At 55.1% G+C, this 20,693-nt stretch overlaps 5 protein-coding genes across 5 annotated transcripts; 2 read left to right on the forward strand and 3 right to left on the reverse strand.

Annotated features, from left to right (window-relative positions):
• Positions 1-2,530: 2,530 nt before the first annotated feature.
• On the reverse strand, positions 2,531-4,018 carry B0T26DRAFT_658592 (galactosyl transferase GMA12/MNN10 family protein; the record flags this gene model as incomplete). Its single annotated transcript, XM_060438888.1, has 3 exons — positions 2,531-3,194; positions 3,262-3,550; positions 3,607-4,018. The coding sequence occupies 3 exons, from the start codon at positions 4,016-4,018 to the stop codon at positions 2,531-2,533; spliced, it is 1,365 nt and encodes a 454-aa protein (XP_060290637.1).
• Positions 4,019-6,663: 2,645 nt separating this feature from the next.
• Positions 6,664-7,791, forward strand: B0T26DRAFT_681412 (uncharacterized protein; the record flags this gene model as incomplete). The annotated part of the gene is made up of 4 exons (XM_060440637.1): positions 6,664-6,708; positions 6,752-6,778; positions 7,248-7,484; positions 7,624-7,791. 4 exons carry the CDS (start codon positions 6,664-6,666, stop codon positions 7,789-7,791), a joined length of 477 nt encoding a protein of 158 aa, XP_060290638.1.
• Positions 7,792-10,348: 2,557 nt separating this feature from the next.
• Positions 10,349-15,787, forward strand: B0T26DRAFT_658042 (glycoprotease family-domain-containing protein; the record flags this gene model as incomplete). Its single annotated transcript, XM_060438837.1, is given in 5 exon segments — positions 10,349-13,450; positions 13,469-13,482; positions 14,218-14,745; positions 14,821-15,349; positions 15,455-15,787. 5 exon segments carry the CDS (start codon positions 10,349-10,351, stop codon positions 15,785-15,787), a joined length of 4,506 nt encoding a protein of 1,501 aa, XP_060290639.1.
• A 445-nt stretch (positions 15,788-16,232) lies between these two features.
• Positions 16,233-17,171, reverse strand: B0T26DRAFT_657885 (nucleophile aminohydrolase; the record flags this gene model as incomplete). The annotated part of the gene is made up of 2 exons (XM_060438821.1): positions 16,233-16,961; positions 17,037-17,171. 2 exons carry the CDS (start codon positions 17,169-17,171, stop codon positions 16,233-16,235), a joined length of 864 nt encoding a protein of 287 aa, XP_060290640.1.
• A 1,522-nt stretch (positions 17,172-18,693) lies between these two features.
• Positions 18,694-20,575, reverse strand: B0T26DRAFT_658821 (protein phosphatase type 1 complex subunit Hex2/Reg1; the record flags this gene model as incomplete). The annotated part of the gene is made up of 2 exons (XM_060438903.1): positions 18,694-19,786; positions 19,860-20,575. 2 exons carry the CDS (start codon positions 20,573-20,575, stop codon positions 18,694-18,696), a joined length of 1,809 nt encoding a protein of 602 aa, XP_060290641.1.
• Positions 20,576-20,693: the final 118 nt, after the last annotated feature.

Here is a 20,693-nt window from a genome sequence, read left to right on the forward strand (position 1 = left end):
CGCGTAAAGAGAGACGGCCGAGCCAGTAATGGGGAAGAAAATGGCAGGGAAGGACCGGGCCGGTGGGCGAGGATATACAGAGATCGGGGCCCAAACTACCGCCACTGGGGGTATGGGGATGGGCTTGTTAAAATAGCATCCCGGGGGTTGAGATGTGCATGCGCATGCATTTCCCGGCTGAGATGCGGCTACCTTCCTACATCGTAGTCTCAGGTGTCAAGACCACCACACCACCACAGACCCAATGAATCAAGGCGATGCGATTCTCCTGCGACCCCTTGTGGGGTCGAGGCCGACATTATTCAGCCCGCACACCCAAGACGTGCATCCCGGCCGCAGAAGACGGAACAGAGTCAGTTCGGCCGTCGTACCGGGGCAATGGACACTAGCTCCATGGCTTCGATATTAAGATTCAGCTAGATTGGCTGGCGCGCGCAGCCTCGTTGAGATGCGCACCCGTGAAGTAGATAGAACAATCTAGACAGCGGCGAGACATGGGAAGGTTCATGGTATTGCAGCAACGCGCGGCAGGGGAAGGGAAGAAACACGAGAAACGAAACACGCTGGCGCCAAGCTGGCAAGGCTGGCAAGAATTTCCATGCAGAAACGTCCCGTCCACTGTAGGTACGGAAGGTAGTTAGTTTCTTGTCAGCCAAACTTTTTGGCGGCGAAACCAATGAATGCAAGGTACGACCACCAGCCAGCACGGAGAATACCAGTTTCGGGGCGGTCAGTGGAAGGCGCGGCCTCGGGCAGAATATCTGTGCCAGAGTGTGGATCGCCTTCGCTGGATGTCCCGAGCCGGTGGCTCACTGTCCCATAGTTTGGCACGTCGATGAGCTGCGGTAAACGATTTGCTCCAGAGAGATGTGGGGTTGAAAGGGCCCAGCACCTGTGACGCCGCCCAAAAGAGAATGAGGAAGTAAGGGCCAATCATCTGCCGCCTGGCCACCCGCCACAAACTCACTCCCGGCATCTGATGTGGGGCTCATCTGGGCCAAGACTCCCCTTGCAGGGGCGCATGTGTGTGGGGAATGTGGAACACATGTCCACTTTGGCGGGCAGCCTTGACTTTGGCTTCAACTTCACTCTTGATGGACTTGCTTGTTGAAGTTCTTGTTCGGCCGGAGGGTTCACATCGAGCTCGATATTTCACGACTGGCCTCAGATGAACCTGCATCTAATTTAGCCCATACCCAGGACCTGCCCATTCATCCATCTTAATTCCCTTGCGTTATGTCCGTAACGTCTGTCACGGCGCGGTACGGCCAATACATTTGTGCATCTGTATCACACATCACGATACATATAAATTTTATATGTCTCGAGCTAGCTTCTATCGAGTCTGCTGCGCCTTGGAGAATGGTGCTATCTGCCTTATTTACTTAATGTTTACATTCTCCTAACTAATTCGTGAACTAGGCCCCCCGAAACCCCGGTTTCTTGATATCTACCCACCCAGACACACTCAACGGGCCCAATATCTCACTGCCCAACTACCAAGATCAACGGCGCCGAGTATTTGCACGTAAATTGTCATGGGATACCCTCCGGCTCACTCAATGATCATAATGATCTAGACTCACCCACCCACCTTTCAGCCGACTCGTCATTGACCACGAGACGGCAACGAGTCATGTTCCCTCTCTCATGTTTCGTTTCACATCTGTTTATCTATCGCCCCAGCTCAAGCGCATTCGCCTTCTCCGAGCAATCGGTCCGGAAGGTAGATTACTTAGACAAGGGCTCAAATTTTGTGTGGCCACATCTCCTTGGTCTTTGCGCGGATCTTTATTTACTTTGCAATGACCTCTGGTAGGTATATTACTCGCGATGTTTGTGATTAGGTACATCCAGAAACATGACCAAAAGGGTCCATAAAATGTTTCATACTGACTCACTGCGATATCTGCCTTGATATCAACCTTCAGCTCGTCTTACACTCCTTTGCTACCAACGCCATCGTAGATCTTTAGTAACACCTTACAACAGAAACTATGTCAGCTCTCATATGTTTCTCCTTTTGTTTCAGTCCTTCGTCAAAACAGTGATGCGTTGCGCATATAAGCAGGACGGCGATCCCTTGCCTCCGCTCTGGACTTATATTGGAAATGTTTTACTCCGATAAAAATACATTTCCATGTCTGAAGCCTTAACCTTTCCCCTACATTCTGCCCGTGACTCCAACAAATCGACTATGCATGTTCAACACTCCGCAGCAGATATTATTCGAGTACAGCAAGGACCCTCGAATATTTCTGAACGGGCCCTTGAAAGGGTCTTAGATGTGTATATCAAGAAGACCCTTGAAATACTCGAATACTGTTGACTCTGTGGTGGCACAAAGCATACGGCGATGACTGCAAGTCCTTTGATTCGAATGTGACGTTGCCATTAGGTAGATAATCTTGAATCTGGATCGCTTGTGGCGCACTGCGCTAAAGAGCGGCATCTTGTCGACGCCGCCCCATGTAGGTGAATAAAAAACGTCGTGGGTATCATACTCTGCTTCCGATGGGGACGAGTGCCTCTATAGCTTCACTTTCTGGCCTGTCAACTTGTACCAGATCACGGCTACAAAATCCTCCTTGAAGCGCTCCCACAACATCCGGTTCAGGTAATAGCTGAGCTCCCGGTAGTTGTACATCTCTCCCCAGCAGTCGCGGCCCCATTCGCAACCTGCCATGTTCACGAGGAAGTCCCGGTCGCGCTGATCGTAGTGTATCCGGGTGTCGTTACCATTCTCCGAGCATGCTCCGGGCGGGAAGCTATTGATCATGCGCTGAGGGAGGAAGGCTGTGTGCTTCCGTATCCACGGTTGCGAGATGTACAGCTGCTCCAAGGCATCTTGCTCCTTGTGCTCCCACTCCATGTGCTTCTGCTCATATGATACCGGATCCCACCACACATCCAGCAGCCGGTCGGTCCAGGCACTCCGACGCACGAAAAAGGATCCGAGGTTGAAACCTGAACAGTCTTGGGGAAGGATCAGGTTCACCGAATTGGCGTTTCCGTCTCCAATGGGGCTCTGCGACTCGGCATCTAGGTAGCTTTCGGTCAGGGGGTGTGATATGTTCAAGGGGTTGTATTCGTTGATGTCGCGGTAGACGTGCTTCTCGAGTCGGTCGAAAATATGGCTCTGGAGCGAGTAGGAAGGCTCCATGATGAACGTGTTGAGGTCAAGCCACCAGATCCTAGAGAGCCAAGTCAGATAAGTCAGAAGGGGAGATAACACGGACGTTAGTAGGATTGACCACGTACCACTCGGCCTTGGGATATTTCCTCAGGCTTGTGCGAATGAAATCGACCTTTTCCCAACTCTCCCTCCATTCGTGGGCATACCGCTTCTTGGTGCTCATATCGACGACCTCGAGCTCGTACCCCCAGCGGCCCACGTATTTCTTCTTATTCCGCACCGAGTCTCGTTCGATAGCCCACTCGCGCGCGCCCTTCCACTCCGTCACCCCGCCGCCCACGTTGGCTGCCAAAATTATGACGAACTTTTGTCCTCCGCCAAGCCATGAAGTTCTCCGCCAACGGTATATAAGAGCTATGCACGAGGTCAGACTTCTCCATCCAGAGACAGACGTGGAGCTCGGAGCTTACGTGTTTGGTAAAATACGATAATCGACAGCAGCAACAGCAGCAAGATGAGCAGCCTTATCTTCATCTTCTTGCCCAGACGCCCCATCATACCCCTTAGTCGTCCAACCAGGGGCACTCTCTGGATCGACCACCGACCACGGGCAGGCTTCTCTTTGTCGGTGTGGGGGTTTATAGCACTGAAGCGCGACAAGCTACTCGAGATGCGGCACATGTGTCGCGTGAGGAAGCTAGGGTTTTGTGTCGAAAAGGATGGGTATCCGGTCTTTAACCTCGCCGACTCCCACATGACGGGTGTGCCGCTGGAGCCCGAGTAGCCCCTCGTCGGACTCGATCGGCCGCTTGCGCTGATGTTGAGCCCAGGGCTTGCCCACCCGCCGCCGGGGACGGGAGAGGGGCTGCGCGAGAGAGACATTGGGGAGCTGGGGGTGCCTGGAACACACACGAGGCCCAGTCGGTAAGTCAGCAGAGTACAGGACATCAAAGCGAAGCAAAGCGCAGCGCAGCGCAGTACAGGGCTGCACAGCCAATTCGTCTTGTGCAACACTTGGCGCTAAATAGGTACCGCCGCCTCCGGCCATAAGGCACGGCTATTGCCTACCAGCCGGGAACAAGGAGCTGGGGGAGGACACGTACCCGGAATAGGCGAAAGACGAGACGGGTGGTAATGGGGCTGAACCCCCAGATGTTCCGACGACCAGTCACGATCGCCCAATCGGAGCGGCGTGGGGGGAGCGGCCGACGATCGTTTTCGATTGTGTGAGGGCGATCGAGCCGGTCCGTCGTTCGACGACGACGACGTGCCGCCAAACTTGAAGAACGCCAGGTTGGGTTTCCCCACGTCGGGCCAGCAAACTGATGGGTCGCCACCAGGTCCGACACTGGAATCGGATTGGATGCGCGTGTCGTGTCGCGCAGATCGGGGAGAGGCTGAAAGGCTAGTGTACGGCCAAGCGGTGCGGTGCGGTGCAGCGCAGAGCAGCAGTCGGTGGCTCAGTGCAGGTGCCGGTGGCCGGAAAGAAGCTAATAAGGTTGCCTTTTTTTTGCGCCGCCTCGTGGCTTTAAAGCTGTCGACGTGCACTTTCTCGCTGCTCCCTCGTCCCGCACGCAATGCGACCAGCCAAAGTGGACGACGGACCAGGGAGAGTGCTCGAGGCCAATGCAGTGCAGTGGCATGCGACCAAGATGAAATGCCAATTAAAATGCGGCTAACCAGCACCTGGTGGTTTGCTCTGGTGTTTGCCAGACTGATGCGGAAGGACGGATGCAAGCTAGGTACTGTGCTGTGTGTGCTGTGTGACTCGGAGTGGATACACGGCGGAAAGTAATTCAGGGGGATTGATAGACCGTTTCCAGGCCGCATCGGTTTTTCCTGCTCCTTTTCACGTTGACCTGCCGTATTTTACCAAATTGCCTTGGCCTGGGTTAATGACTGGCCGCGCAACTAATCTTTTCAACCTGAGGTAATTAGCAAGGATACGTACTACTGTGATGTGTGGAATACCGCGGCTCAGCTGCAACCTCAAATCTGGTCCGTAGTCACCCCCCACATCTATAGAGGAGGGGATACATGGAACCTTGTGCCCATCCAGATACCAATCCTACTCAGGGGTGTCCAACGATGCACAATCCAACCCTTTTTAAAACGGCCACAATCTTGCGGGATCGCGACAAGGTGAAACCACGGTGGCTTCTTTTGCCCGTCGTTCGGATTGCCTCTTGGATGGGGCATTATATCTACTCATGTTTGACGTGAAGACGGGACTATTTTAATGGCCATATTCGCCTCTTCCATCCGCTCAGTTACAACTTTACATGACTGGAAGTAAGATCTGCTGAGATCTGCTACTCTACAGTCAAGGGTGGTTGGTGCCTAGCGATCCCGATCAACGAGCAAGCGTGCTATTCCATACAAGGAATGGCAGCTCGGGTTGTACATACTTGGTACGATTTATTCTGCCTTTTTAATTATACAGAAGACTGCAAACTGCTCGCATCACAAGTCAGAACATTACGTCTCGTGTACGAAATTATCTTTCGATACCAGCTCGGTTTCTCATTGCGAGCTTTTCCTACCGCTCGCTGTTAAGATTGGATTCGTAAGCCAAAAGAAGACGGAATACGCGATAGTGAAAATTGAACGACACTTTCTGGAGACCGTCTCAGTAAGCAATTTTGTCCGCACTATCCTCGGTGATAATTCTGGCGTCTCGAGGAATCACTCTCGAGGTGATCACAACCTCGCCCCAAGACCTCAGTACATTATTCTGAGATGATATTTACTCGTCAGAGTTACTGAAACACCCTGACCAAGGAACCTGCTGCTCCTTGGTCAGCAGACTCCTTGCCGGTTAGGTCGCTTGTGTTGCCCTGACGAATATCGTGTAACCCACAGTCGAGTAAGACGTCAAGCAATTGTAAGATTTACCTCAATCTGACTACATTGTGTGTGTATTCAGTACTAATGCGAATCAAGTCCGTTTGTTCGTATATACGGATCGGACAGTTGCTTGAACCAAGTTCCTGGTTACCGGTATTTTCTCTTTCCTAGTTGCCGACTCGGTACGGGAAGTGGTGTTAATAGAGGCGGGCCGATCCCGGTTTTCTGGTCTCGGTTGAATTGGTGGACGGGGCTGAAACCTCAATCCGAGGGGCCTCCACACCAACAACAGCTACACGCCCAACTGCGGCGAAGATCACAGATGGGGCACATTGGGTTGGTAAGACTTTTGTGTCACGTGCATCTGGAACTTCACTGGTTCCCTTTGGGACATCCCCCCCTCGTTGGATCGGCTAATACTCGTATATACCGTAACCAAGAGCAAATAAAATACCAGGTGAAGGCTAGTGTAGTTTCACTGGCCATTTGACGGCCGCTTGCGCCTTGTTCGAATGCCTGCCGTGCCTTAACGTTATGTCTCAGGCACGCAGCTAAGAACGTTAATTCTTTTGGAAATAAAACCGAGCTACACAGGCGGTCGGCATTTTAAGCCTACATTGGCGCACATGCGAAGATAAAAGTGGATCGACATCACCTTGTTGGCTCTGTGATTACTGGTGATGGCGGCGCTCGCCACGACGCCTCACCCCGATTTGTCTTTGAGTGTGAGTTTGATGTTTCGTGTAACAGCAGTGCTTCCGAAGCTAGGGCCCACCCTCACAACACCACGGCACGGTAGGTAAGTAGCCAACCGCCGGTACCTACTTGCAACCGGGTCTGCTTCCGGTTTCCAAACCGGCAGTTGAAAAAGCTATAGTTGTGCTAGAAACTTCAAGAGCCCACCCATGTTTACCGCTTGTCGCCCTGCCCCCAAAACAAAAGCGTCTTAGAGCAGCTTCGTGTACCTAGGTACGGTACTGGAATGTTTCACCTCCACCCACCACTTGGCAGTGAGGCCTGGGGCGGCGGCCGACGACTTGCGGCCCTGCCAGCCTCACAACCCCTCCCACCTCGCCCTACCAAGCGGCGTAGACCACCGCTTCACACCAACCGAGACCTAGCTATCTGGAATCTTCCCGTGCACTGACTTGGCAGTCAAAAAGCCCACACGCCAAGAGATGCTGGCTTCTGTGCCTTATTTCAGTTTCGAGGTAGGGCAAGAGATAAAGAGAGCCGGACAACGCCACCTCGAGTTTTTACTTAGACATTCCTCTTCCTACCGAGTACCTATTCTTCTTCCGGCCCAGAACTGCTGTTCCTCACAACCAAGGCCACGGTACCTCAGCTCGCACACCACTCTCAGCCAACACTTTCCGCCAAAATCAGGCCTTCGGTACCCAAGCTTCTAGGGAAAGTTATTAGCATGCCTGCCATGGACTCTCCCCAGCCCCGGCAGCAGGAACCTATGGAGGTGACCAATGGCGTTGTCATGAAGCAGTTTGTGAGTGTTACGGCCAGCCAATCCTCTCCAAGCCCCAACAGACCAAGGTGCCTATTCATCATCTCACAACATCTGCCAATACCGGCTACTTCCCTTCTGATTCTTAATAAAGGCAAAAGCTGACTCGTGTCTTGTGTAGAAATCCGAACAACCTCCAACGGACGAAGTTAACATGCGCGGTGGTGATGACATAAAACTTTCCGTCAATCCCTGTGCCTGCTTCAAAAGCTGCAGCTCCGTCATCACCGACTGCTTCTCCTCCGTCGGAAAATGCTTCTCCGGAAAATGCTGCTCCTGCGATTTTTAATATGTGCCGGCTCTGTTCTGGCCCCGCCAATGATCGTTAAGCGCTTCGCATTGGCAGCTGGCCTGGAAAAACACCGCTCGGGCACCTCCTGTTTGTTGTTTTACACCACGCCACCCCGTCAACATTCCTCCTTAGCCCAAGATCGGCCCGGGCTCACAGCCATTGTGAATCCAGCCAAGTGCTGCGTTACAGGGCTATACGTGTCCGTCGATGCCAGATGTGATGACGGGACGGGACTTGTCAATGGTAAGACGGGCGGTGGTTTTGTTAGAATTCGATTAGCGTGTACGCATTTTGCTTGCCTTAGTTAGTCTGTAATACTGGCCGGGGAATTAATTAATAGACTGTCGGGCTGTTTAGGAGTTTTCTCTCTGTCATGGCATCCCAGCGTGGCCTTTTTGTGTCTGGCAGTTTATGTTGGTACCAGTTCATGCGGTTGTGGAAGCCAGAGCGCGGCCTTGGTACGTCTGTGATTTCTTGTTTGGGTTATCCCATAGGTAGGTACCTAGTTGACTCGATCACCCCGAACATCAAACAATCCACCGGCACGGGGGAAAAAGGCGGCTTCTCACAAGGCATAACCAGTCGTGAGAAGTTTGCTGGCTGAGAAAGATTCGAGTGATGTTGATGACACCCGTCGTTGAAGATGGCGTTCTGTGCATGATCAGAAGAGCCTGGCGTCTTGGCAAAAGGCGTTGCCTTCTCGGCATCCTTGGCAGCCAAGCCAGGAAGGACCTGTTGGTTCTGAGCCGGCCTTTGGGGCTACTACAGTTTGCGTGGAGAGTTGAGAGCGAAGGCAGCTGGCAGCTTCTATGGCGTTGGGTCGCGGCCGGCGGGTTTACGTATCTATGTTTCTTGTCAAGAATCGTTCGTATCGTCGGGAATGGGGTAATGCATCCTTCATGTCACCAACAGTCAGGCCAGGAAATGGGGCTGGTATGTATCATCACTAATAATGATCAGACGGTGTCAGAACGCTTGGTACGGATACGAATTGTACTTTTGACTGGCTGGAGGGAGACCTGTCGTTGAGACAGAACGCGGCACGTGAAAGCCGAAAAAAAGGCTTTGTATCCCTATTCGTGGCGGACTGTGGTGTTATTAACCCAGGAGAGGAATTCTCTCTAGCCCGCCAACTCACTGTCCCACTTTACGAAGACGGGAGTCCTTCTTGTACCGTACGAAGCTGTATTACCCCGTACTATCCGTAAGTAGCAAGCAGCCAGCTTGTCAAGCACGCTGCTCTTCATGTGGATCTTGGGCTACCTCCAGTAGTGTGTGGTATGCTTCGAAACATGGAGGCGCCCGGATGGAGTCGGCTTCTAGTTTGGCAGTTTGATTTTAGACATGGGCGGTATCATCATAGAATCGAATTCATGAGCGGGGACAGTTTAGAGTGGAGCTGCCTGGGCTGGTTCCACAGCAGCGCACATCCCGCAAACTGTCAGGCAGGGCTGAGGCCACCACCCACCCCTCAGTGGCATGTTCCGTGCTTCCGGGCAGGTTCTGTTCTTCCCGTCCGCGATTCCACATGGAATGGATTGCGCCTCCACGTTGCTTGACTTACAACGTCCTCGTCTTCACAAAGGACTCGGGAATAACTGCAGTCTGCAGCTCTGTAACAATGAACACGAGACGACGTGGCAATCTCGCCATCTTGCCCATCTGACTACGTACGTATCTCGCGGTCCGCGTTGCAATCTGAAGCGGAACGAAAGCTCGATTGGCCGTCGCTTAGATGAGGGCCGCGACAAGCAGGAGCCAATTAGCGACAAGCCCGGCACAGTGGGCGGCTCACGACAACCAATGCCTCAACACCAAGGAGCCTGTGAGCGCTTATTTCCTACCCAAACTGCGCCAAATCTCGCGTCCCCTCGTAGCATGGGCGCCTTTCGTCCACAAAGAGGGCGCCGCCTTGTCGATGGGCGCTCGACAGAAAACAAGGGCAGCTGCAGACCGAGACAGGCTGGCCAGTCACGGCACAGCGTCTCTCGGGAATGAATATACCCATTCCCCATGGATCCATGGGTAGGTATGCACGGAAACCTAGGTAATGTAGTTTGTAGGCAAGGCAGGTAGCGTCTCTGCTGAAAGACGAGTCCGGGCATTGTTGGCTCCGATATGGTCCTTGACTGCGCTTCATTCTTTAGTTTTTTTCCCTTCTCCGTCCCTCGCCTTTGAGTTGCGCTGCCCATCTCGTCCGGTCTTTTTTTGCCGCGTCTATTGTTCTCAATAGGCTCCCATTGTCGCGTCCTTCTTTGACATCGTGGCCTCGTGCCCAAGTGGACCCTTATTTTTTGGCTAGATGAATCGCTCTTTGTTCTTTGAGCCGGCCACACCATTTTTGGTTTCATTTGACAAACTATCGCCGCCTTGAGGTTGCGGTGGCAGTCTTCATGATTTCTTCCTCAATTATTTTCGCAAAACGTACATTCTGAATGGCATCCATGCCACGTTCCTCAACAACGAAACCCACTCTTTACATTCGCTTCACCTTGACATCGAAAAAGCAAGCACCTGAATCCTACCACTAGCCGTTTCCAACTGTTGGCACAACATGGCTACCCCGAGGACGCGTTATCGCGGTCCGCCTGGCCCTCCCCTCGACGGGAATCGAGAGGATTGGGAGGACTGGGAGGACGATGAAGTTATATCGCTCGCAGGCTCGGGAGATGAACCTCTTATCAGCCCGACCCATGGAACACGTTCTGAGATAAGTGGTGGGACATCGAAGCGTCCAGAGCCACAGCCATCTTCCTTGTCTTCTCATCCGTCCGTCCAAAGACTCAAGCGACTGAAGTCGCGCCAGAGGCAAAAGGCCCAGAATGCAAAAGCGGGCATCAAGGTGGTAACGGACATGACAACGTTCCGCCAGCAGCAGCAGCAGCAGCAGCAGCAGCAGCAACTGAAACAACAACACGTTGCGCAACAGTTTAAGCCTGCCCCTCAAATCCGGGAGGTACGAGCTGGGAGATTTGTCGACGCGGCCGCGCTACAGGCCCTAGAAGGGGGCAAAGTGCCAGAATCCACGAGCGCCTTTGGTTGGCTTAAGAAGAAGCCCAGCCAAATCCACAAGAACAGGAGGATAGAACAACTGGCGGCCGAAGCCTCTACACAGGACGATCTATCACCCGCTCCCGGCCCCATCGTCATCGGGTTCGCCATGCCGTCCGACTCGGATGTTATCATCAGCCCTGAGACAGCCGTCGTGGAAACGCCGGTGGACTTCCCAATGTACTTCAGCAAGCCGGCTAAGGTCTCCTCGCCAAAATATCCGACCTCCGCCTGGTCCCCAGACACACCAGATACAGACGACGGACTTACTCCACGCGGGCCTGTTGGTGCCGGTTTCTCAAGAAGATTCAACGAGTCAACCGCCCCGCCCGTTCCAAAGAGTTCTACAGGCGCCCAAACACTGACGGCTGCAGCTGTCGATCTGGATGGCAATACTCCAGCTTCGAGAAACCCGGGAAATAAGAGATATGTCAGTCAGGCGCTAGTCTCCCTCAGCGAGGATGAAGGTGATATGGAAACCCCAGTCACCCTCTTCGAGGAAGATGGGAGCCCTGTGGCTACGAGGCAGAAGGCTCCGCCCAGAGGGCTTCAGCGGACTGCGACGGTGGCAAGCTCTCGATCCCAGGGTTGGTGGGATCAAGTCACATCACCGTTCGGGCCCAAAACCCCTGTGATACCCGAAGCCACAGGTCCCGGCAGCCCCCAAGCCGAAGAGTCAGCAGAATGGTGGAAAGGGATGGACGAGAAGAAAGACTCATCACCTACACGTCACGACAATCACACAAGTGAACTTCCCCAGGCTACAAAAACGGCTCACCGTCCCCCAAAGATAATTATTCACAGTGTCCCTCATTCTGTAGCCACCTCCAGTTCCACCTCATCGCCGGCTATGGTTGAGACTCGAGCAGAGAAGACACGGATACTTCCCGACGAGGGGAACAGAGCCTCTTCTGAGGTGCCCCCGCCATACTCGCCGCCTTCAAAGAAGAAGAAGAACAATATCCGATATCGTGCCGTGTTCCCTCCTGGACATCCCCTGAACTCAATGTACCCACCCTCTCCTGGCCCAGTCTCGCCTGGCCTATCAAGGACAATGACGTCACAGGGCGCCATTAGCCTCAGCAATGTGCCCCTGACACCACCTCCTGTTCAGCTACCCAATAGGGCTCCTGGGTCTTTTGTAACTGGCCATCGTTTCCAAGGCATGACTGGCAATGGCCCCAGACAGAAAGCCGAGCGCCAGCGACGTCGACACGAGAAGGAGGACGCTATTGCGCGGAAGATCGGCGGGCTGTGGAAAGGCCGCGGCTGTATTCCCGGGAGTGGCTGTTATGGCAGGCCCGGACCTGAGGGAAGGAAACGGAGGCGGGTGTGGTTTGGAGTTTGCGCCGGGATACTCGGGTTGATCATTCTGGCCGTCGTCCTCGGCGTGACACTGTCTCACCGCGGCGGCGAATATACTGCACCATCGCCGTGGCTCAACCTTACCGACTTCCCGCCGATCCCCACGGGCATCGCAACTGTAATCGGCCCCAGCTCTGATTCTACCTCGGCTTGTGTTGAAATTCCGACGCTCTGGACCTGCTCCCTACCCAAAGAGGAGGCCTCGTCGGCTGCGCCTTTCAATGCAAACCAGCCAAGCTTTGTTTTCCAGATCCAGTTCGATAACAACACGCGGCAACTCTGGAACGTCACGGGCCAAGAGCCCCCCCATCCGACTCCGGTGTCAGCGTCCTCGGAAGCTCGCGGTCTTGACGCTCGCGGCGGGGCTGTTGGTGTCGCATCGTTATCGAGGCGACCGACAGACAGGCGTCGAGCTGGCTCGGCCTTTGACGTTGGGTTCAAGCCAGATCCCTCTCCTCCGGACTTTCAGAATATTTGGTTTCTGGGCAACACGACGGACGGGATTGTATCCGACGACAAGGCCGGGGAGCCGACGCCTTTCTTCATCAGTGTGCTGGAATCCCTTGGCGACTCAGCAGGCCCCAACATGATTAGCCGTCGTCAAAGCTCGAGCTCTAACAGCACCAAAAGCAACTCGACCTTTATTCCCGATTTTGAGTCCTTTCTCCCCCCGCCTGTCCTCGACAGGGACGGAACAGGCGCACCAGCAGTGCTCCTTGCACATCCATCTCAGCAGCCACTTCGGCTGTTCGATCGTGGGCTGCCGACCGAGCACTACGGGTTTTACAGCTACTATAACAAAACCACGTACTACCAATCGGTCTCGTCGCAGGACCCTGCAGACCAGGATGGCGGCTCGCTCAAGTCGGATGCCAAGTTCGTGGTTACGTTTTTGACAGCACGCTACAAAGTGGAGATCTGGACGCGGCGGTCCAACACGACGCGGCTCGTGGGAGGCAACGGCGGCGTCGCGTCGAGCGCCAACGACACGCAGCCGGGCACGCTGCCGTATCCCGTCACCATTACGCTAGACACACACGGCGGCGACCCGCACCTCAAGACGTCATTTGTCCGAAGCATAGACGACAACCATCACATTGTCCGTGACGCCCGTATCTTACCCAACGATATGACGGTAAACGGGAACTTGGTCAATCCGTCGTTCCAGAAGGTGCCGAATCCCAGCTTTGGCGGCATAGATGGGGGTAGTGGCGGCTGCAAGTGTGTATACACCAACTTTGTAGCGCTTAGCGGCTAGAGAATGCAAAATCGGTGATTATGATAAATGGCTGGAAAGGGGAAAGCTGGTTGAGACATGGAGCATAGTCAGCGTTTGTTTTGTTTTTCTTACTGATTGTTTCGATACACCGATACATGGCATGCATGCATAATAAAAAACTCCAGAAAGTTGCACCATGATAAACTTATGATTCCAAAAAATAACAGCACCAACTGTCAAGCCCATGTGAAGTACCATACCTTGGGAAAATAAAGCCCCTTCTGGTGTCCTGGCAGTTGTGGACAGCTGGCGGCACCCGTCAAATCAAGAGGTCCTTTTTTTTCTAGGGCGGGAACCTTGATGACCCAGGACAAGCTCTCGACCTGTTGCCACTCGCGGCCTGGCCAAGAGAAGCCTGCAAAAAACGCACTACAGCAAAACCAACCGTCTCTTGCTGGCGCCTGCATACGTAGGTACCTACGGATGCCTCTGATAACACGAATCGCGGATTCTTCGGCAATATTTGTATGTACAATGCGTGCGTACGCATCAGATTCAGCAGCACAGGCAACAATAACAACTACGCTCGTGCTGCGAGTGCGTTGCGGCCAATAGAGATCCCGCGACCTTAGCGCAGCAGAATACATTTACATATAAGCCAACCCTGGGAGCACCGAACTGAAGATGAGCCCCATGGTTCCTGCGCGCCCCCTGCTCGGCCACGGCTGCGGGGTCGGGTGGCGGTTCGCAGCCGCGGGCATCTCCATGACGGCTACGGCGACGACAAGGCAAGCCATGACGGCTCGCACCCCCGCCCGTGGCCGGCGCTCACTGCTGACGCTGGCCATCGAGACGTCGTGCGACGACTCGTGCGTGGCGGTGATGGAGAAGGAGGGCCCGGCGGCACGGCTGCTCTTCGGCAACAAGGTCACGTCGGACCAGCGAATGTTTGGCGGCGTGCACCCGGGCCTGGCCGTGGTCGAGCACGCGGCGCGGCTGGGTCCACTGGTGCAAGAGGCGCTACAGGTGCTACCTGAGGCGACTTCCAGCAGCAGCAGCAGCAGCAGCAGCAGCGGCGGCGGCGAAGATACGCGGCGGCGGGCGCTGCCGATCCGCGACGCGCGCACGGGCGAGTGGACGCTCCGCCGCGTGCCCGACCTCATCGCCGTCACGCGCGGCCCCGGCATGGCGGCCAGCCTGTCCGTCGGCCTCACCATGGCCAAGGGTCTCGCCCTGGCCATGCAGGTGCCGCTGCTGGGCGTGCACCACATGCAGGCGCACGCGCTGACGCCGCGGCTCGTCGACGCCATGGCGCGGTGGCCGACAGGCGCCACTGCTTCTCTCCAAAACACAACAGCGACTACTCCTCCTAATTCCCCTACTCGAAACAGGACCGGGGATGCAGCGGCGCAGCAGCAGCAGACGCCCGAGTTCCCGTTCCTCACGCTCCTGCTGTCGGGCGGCCACACGCAGCTCGTGCTGTCGCGGTCGCTGACGTCGCATAAGGTGCTGGCCGAAGCTGAGACAACGGCACTGGGTAACATGCTGGACCACGCCGCGCGGGCGGTGCTGCCATCGGCGATAACGTCGGGGGCGTCGGACGTCATGTACGGAGCGCTACTAGAGAAGTTCGCGTACCCTGACGCGCCGGCGGCCGACAACAGCAGCAGCGGATACGACTACGACGGCTACGCGCCGCCGGCTAAACGCGCCGACGAGCTGACGCAGTTCGACTCCGGGCTGGGCTGGAAGCTGCCGGCGCCGCTGTCGGACCGGCGCTCGCTGGAATACAACTTCACAGGGCTGGGCAGCGCGGTGCAGCGCGCGGTCGCTGGAAAGCCTGACATGGACGAGGCCGAGCGGCGGGTGCTGGCGCGCGCGGCCATGAAGATGGCGTTTGAGCACGTGGCCGGGCGCGTGGTGCTGGCACTCAAACCGCCGCCACCGGTGCCCCGGAAGCCACGGCGGCAAAACAGCGGCGACGGGTCCAAGGCCAGCCGCGAGCCATTAACACCCGACGCGGAGGCGGCGGCGGCGGCGGCGGCGGCGGCTGAGCGGGCGGTGCTCGCCAAGATCCGCATGCTCGTGATGGCGGGCGGCGTAGCGAGCAACCGGTTCCTCCGGCACGTGGTGCGGCGGTTCCTGGACGCGCGCGGGTTCGGGAACATGGCTATCGTGACGCCGCCGGCGGCGCTGTGCGTCGACAACGGGGCCATGATCGCGTGGGCCGGGGCAGAGATGTGGGAGGCCGGCTGGCGGTCCAACGACGCCCTGGCCATACTGCCGTCGCGCAAGTGGTCCATCGACCCGGCCGCCGAGGGTGGTGGTATTCTTTCCTCCTATCACCAAGAGGAATAGAGCCCGCCAGTACATATATTCCTTTCATGATCTATGTGGGAAAGAACTCGCGGGAGCATGGGGAGAATGAAAATGTGCAAAGTCCATGTAACAACCACTACAGCATGTAATTTAAATATGTGCATAGATCCCGAAATACCCCATGAAAACATTTGAAACATACACACTACCGTCGGATACATTTCAAGTTTATGCTGCGCGATTCGCACGAATGTCAACGCAAGAGGAGCCAGTTGGAGATATCACATCCCCGGACTACGCGTTGTATGAGGTGCCCTGTGGATCTTGTTATTGTCCTCGTTGGTTAATGTTTGTATTGTACATATAAATGGCGTTGCTGTAACTGTCTTGTCCTTTCCCCATGCCGACGCCGTGCCCGTGAATAGTGGGACAATGCTACAAGCTCTCTCTCTCCTCTCTCTACCGTCCCTGCCCCGACTCGGTTCTACACTCGCTCTGACAGGTCGCTCGTGACGTTGCTGAACTCGCCCTTCTCAAGCTTCGTCTTCCAGAAGATGGGGTTCGTGTCGCTGAAGCCATGCTTCTCCCAGCCCGACTCCTTGACATGGTAGAGGTTGATGAAGCCACCCGAGTAGGCGTCACGGTGCGTGGCCGCCAGGATACTACGGCTGCCAAGCTCGAGGGCGTCCTCGACCGACAGGTCGTAGCGGTACTCGGCGTCGAGCACGCCGTAAGCAAATGTCTGGCCCGAGCCGACGCAGAACAGGTTGCCGGCCAGCCGGGTGCCGTCAGAGTCGATGTAGTAGAGCGCCGGGCCCTCCTCCTTGGTCACGCCCGCGCACATGGTGCCCATGGACAGGCCCATGCCCTTGTACTGGTAGACGAGGTTGGCCAGGATCTTGGAGGCGGCGGCCACGCTGATGCGGCGCTTGTGCCGGAGCTCGTGCAGCCGGCACTGCATGCCCAGCCAGGCCAGCCAGTACTGGCAGTCGGCAGCGCCGCCGGCCATAGTGCCCAGCAGGTCGCTGTTGATCTCAATCACCTTCTTGACTGTCTGACTAGCGATCCAGTTTCCCGCCGTCGCGCGCGAGTCCGTCGCCACGATGATGCCGCCCTGGAAGCGAAACGCGAGCGTCGTTGTGCCGTGGGCAATCTTGATAGGGCAGGACGGGTTGGACCGGTCATCTGTGGCGGCGCGGAGCCAGGCGGAGGGCTGTGGACGCGAGACATGTCAGCGAGTTCCTCCCAATGTCGACGACAAAAGGAAGGAAAGACGAGGCCGACTTACATGAGCTACGGGCGGCATGGCAAACTTGAGCGAGAGACTGGGTACAGAATCGACGAGGCCCTGCCGCTCTTCCTCGGAGAAATCTTCGTTCTCATGGTAAGCCGGGCGGCTGTACCGTGCTACGAGCGTATCCATTCTGTCTTCGGCCTGGCTTGCGCTATCAGGTGCTTTATTATCTCGATCAATCTAGCTGATCGTGTCGTCGTGGTCAAATAGAAAAATTTGTATTTCGGTATCGAGCCGATGCAGCTGGTCGGGGTAGAACGCCGAGGGCAGGTGGTGGTTCGCAATCTGATGATGCAGAGACGGGCTTGGGATGTTGGCTGTCGCCAGTCAGGTCCGTCAGGAGCTCAAGGCAGCTCCAAGCACGCGTCAGAGCGGCCAAGCTTCCACGTACCTTGGCACCCTGTACGTACAGTGCGAGGCGCCCTGCAGGCTGCAGCAAGCTGGCTTTAATGCAGGATGCCTTGACGCCTGATTTCGCCTACACACAAGCCCCACACCTCAGCCCCAAGCGCCACAAGGCTGCACCAGCAAGAACAACTACAGAGTACGGAGTAAATGACGCCTCAATCTGAGTCGAGTTGTACGTACCGGTATCCAGTGCCCGTGACCAGAGCATCCATCAATCAGGTGGTCTCTAAATAAGGCATCGTTGCGGCCAAGATGTAGGCATGTTTCACGGTTATCGTCTCCGCTGAAGCGAGCTATGTCAATTAGGCTTGGTCAATTAGCTATTGGCTAGGAGACGGTGAACCGTTGCCTGATTTGATAGTGATTTGTGTCACTATGTTCACATGATGCTGCCATCTTCTCTTTCCTCTTTCCTCCCAAAGCATCTAGGACCTTTGTCCCTAGACACGAGACCCCGCAAAGTCGTGTTTAGACACTATAGACCGCTAATACAGTCCTTCACAAAGCTCAAAATGCCATCTGCCATATGCCATCTGGCCTCGCCGCTGTACACCCCCGTGGGTCCATGCATGAAAACGACAACAGAGCCTCGCCTGAGAAAAAGGAAAAAAAGAAAAACAATATCCAACCAAGTCAGCTTTTCTCTCCCCCGTAGTTTTTATCTTACCAATAACACCCGTACGACTGATTCATTGTCAGCTCGCATTTACTGTAGAGCGCCATGAAAAAAAGTCAAAGCCCATTCGCCGTAAACCGATCCATAAAAAACACAGCCCTCAGGCCAAAGAAAATAGTTGAGAAAACGGCGGGTATTGGTGTGCCATGGGTTTGTCGGTCGATCCCAAGATCCCCATGAACCCCAGCTCTTTGGTAGTTTACCGACCAATATGCCAAGCTGAAGGCCGAAATGAAAGTAAGTGTGCTTAACACCCCAGCCCAATGCATGCTTCGTATCGTAAATAAAACCTCGCCGAAAGCCGGGCCAACCCCCTCTCATGCCATAAAACAACGGACGTCACCGCGCCTCGGATGCCGCCTTGTCGTTCGCGTCGTAATGAGCCCATCACGGCCCCCATTGGGCCAAGATGCTGCTATGGGACCCCGCTCTAGCCCCTTCTTTTTAATTATCGTACACGCCCCCTGGACGAGCTCCTCGAGCCGGGCCCGAGTCGATGAGAATTCTTGAGAACAGCCTCCTTCTGGAAAACAGGGTTGGTTAATAAGAAACGGTCTGCCAGAAGGTTTATTTCCTCCACCCTACGTTCCAGATAACGTGGGCTATGTCCCGGGCCGTATTTACCGTGTCAATGACCCGACCGAAAAGGCCTTCATTAGTAGAATCAGCCTCGCCGTCCTCAAATGGCATGAACATTCCTGAAGCCGTCCTGCGCATGCCGACCGGCTCTGTTGTGAGACTGCTCGAAGACGTTGTCCGACGAAGCCCCGATGCGCCCTCGCCAAATTTTGTCGTAGATGGCCCGGCAAAACTGTTGATGTTGTCATCGTGGTCCTCCTCCTCTTCTTCGTCGTCGTCGTCGTCACCATCGTCGTCGTCGTCATCGTCGTCGTCTATGAAGAGCTTTCCGGACTTTTTGGACGGGCGCAGCGTCTCTTGCGACGACGAAGGGGATATAACCGGGCTCCGGAAGACGCCAGTACTGTGCTTCATGGCCGACTCGGTTGGTTCCGGCGTATCATCTCGATATTTCAACGTCGTCGAGGGTAGCATGGCGATTGTCTTGCTCTCTCCTCCACTGACACTGAAACTCTTCACCTTCTTTAGCACGGGCCTCAACTTTTTGGACGTGGTCCGTTTCATCATGATGGCCCCGTCGTCCGAGTCGCTGTCAAACGCAAACCGGTCTGCGCGAGCATCTTCATCGTCGTCATCGCCTTTGACCTCGACGGCAATGCACTGGGCCACCTGCTCATTAAAATGAATGTGCCTCCGTTCGCCGCTCGGGGATATAACGCCAGAAGATGTCGTCGATGGGAACAGGTTCGTGTTATCGGAGCTGCCCCGAGCCGACGAAAATGGAAACGTTATGTAGTCAGTGACTGCCCGCTCTAAGCCGGGTCGTCGGCCGATTCTCTTCAAGCCTCCTTTTTGCTGGGCTTGGACAGCTGCTGCGGCCTGCTTTACCAGTGACGAGGCAGACAGCGACCTTTGGAGCATTATCTCGGACATGCTCCGCTTTTTCAAGATAGGCTTCTTGTTGACAAAGGAGTTTGACTTAGACAGCCTCGAACTGCTCGGGTTCATGTGCTTTGTGTGCAGATTAGCAGTGCCGGTCTGCAATGGGCCATAAAGCCATGTCACGTCGCAATCCTTCAACCTGCAAAGTGTTAGAGAATTTCCTCTTTAAAAGAGGGGGCCACGAGAAGAAGAAAAGGCGGAGGGCCGTATACCAATTAAGCGTCTCCGGAGACACAGTGCTCAGCTTATTCTTGGACTTCATCCATGTCCTCCAGGAAGCGTTTTCCAACCGGGCGGAATTGCTGTAGTCGCCTCTCCTGGAAACGATATGTTTCCAGGATGACCAAATGTCCTCCTCGCGCCAGTTGTGTGAGAGATAATCAACATGCCGTGAGGGCTGCGCCCTTATTGCTATGTCATCTTCGGCCCGTTCGAGGACGTCAGGAGATCCAGGTCTTGATGTAGTGTTCGAATTGTCCTGGTCGCTTGGAGAAGAGGAATATGAGAGACCAGTCTGTGGGCTCGAAGGCGGCTCCACGTCCCCTGCTGAATTGTTCAAGTACCCCACGTCCTCGTACTGAGGTAGAATGATTTCTTGCTCTTCGGAGATGACTAAGCCGAGGTGGCCGTCTTCGTCGTCGTCCGAATCCGAACCCGAATCTGATGCCAGGGAAAAGCTGGTGGCCGGTGTGGACGAGCACGACAGGTCTGTCGACTCGACACGAATACCACGAGGAGATGAAGGAGCCGAGGAAGGGGCCGAATCTCCAAATGCCTTAGAGTCCGGGTAGAGGTCGGCTATTCGCGAGGCCGAGGCAGACGTGTGAAAGCCTGAGCGCTTTGCGACGAACTTGGGCTGCGAGTGGGATCGGCGCAGCGTCGATGATGAGAAATAGTTATTCTCTTCCGACGAGAGAACAACGGCCATTGCGAAAGAGAAAAAAACCCCTGGTGATTTTGGACACCCGTCCAAATCACACCTAACCTTTCTCCAACAATCGACCAAGAAGTTCCGTCATAGGTGTGCCGGCAGTCGACGAGATTCA

The sequence above is a fragment of the Lasiosphaeria miniovina genome (assembly GCF_030549165.1).
Source record: "Lasiosphaeria miniovina strain SMH2392-1A chromosome Unknown B0T26scaffold_8, whole genome shotgun sequence".
NCBI classification, from domain to species: Eukaryota; Fungi; Ascomycota; class Sordariomycetes; order Sordariales; family Lasiosphaeriaceae; genus Lasiosphaeria; species Lasiosphaeria miniovina.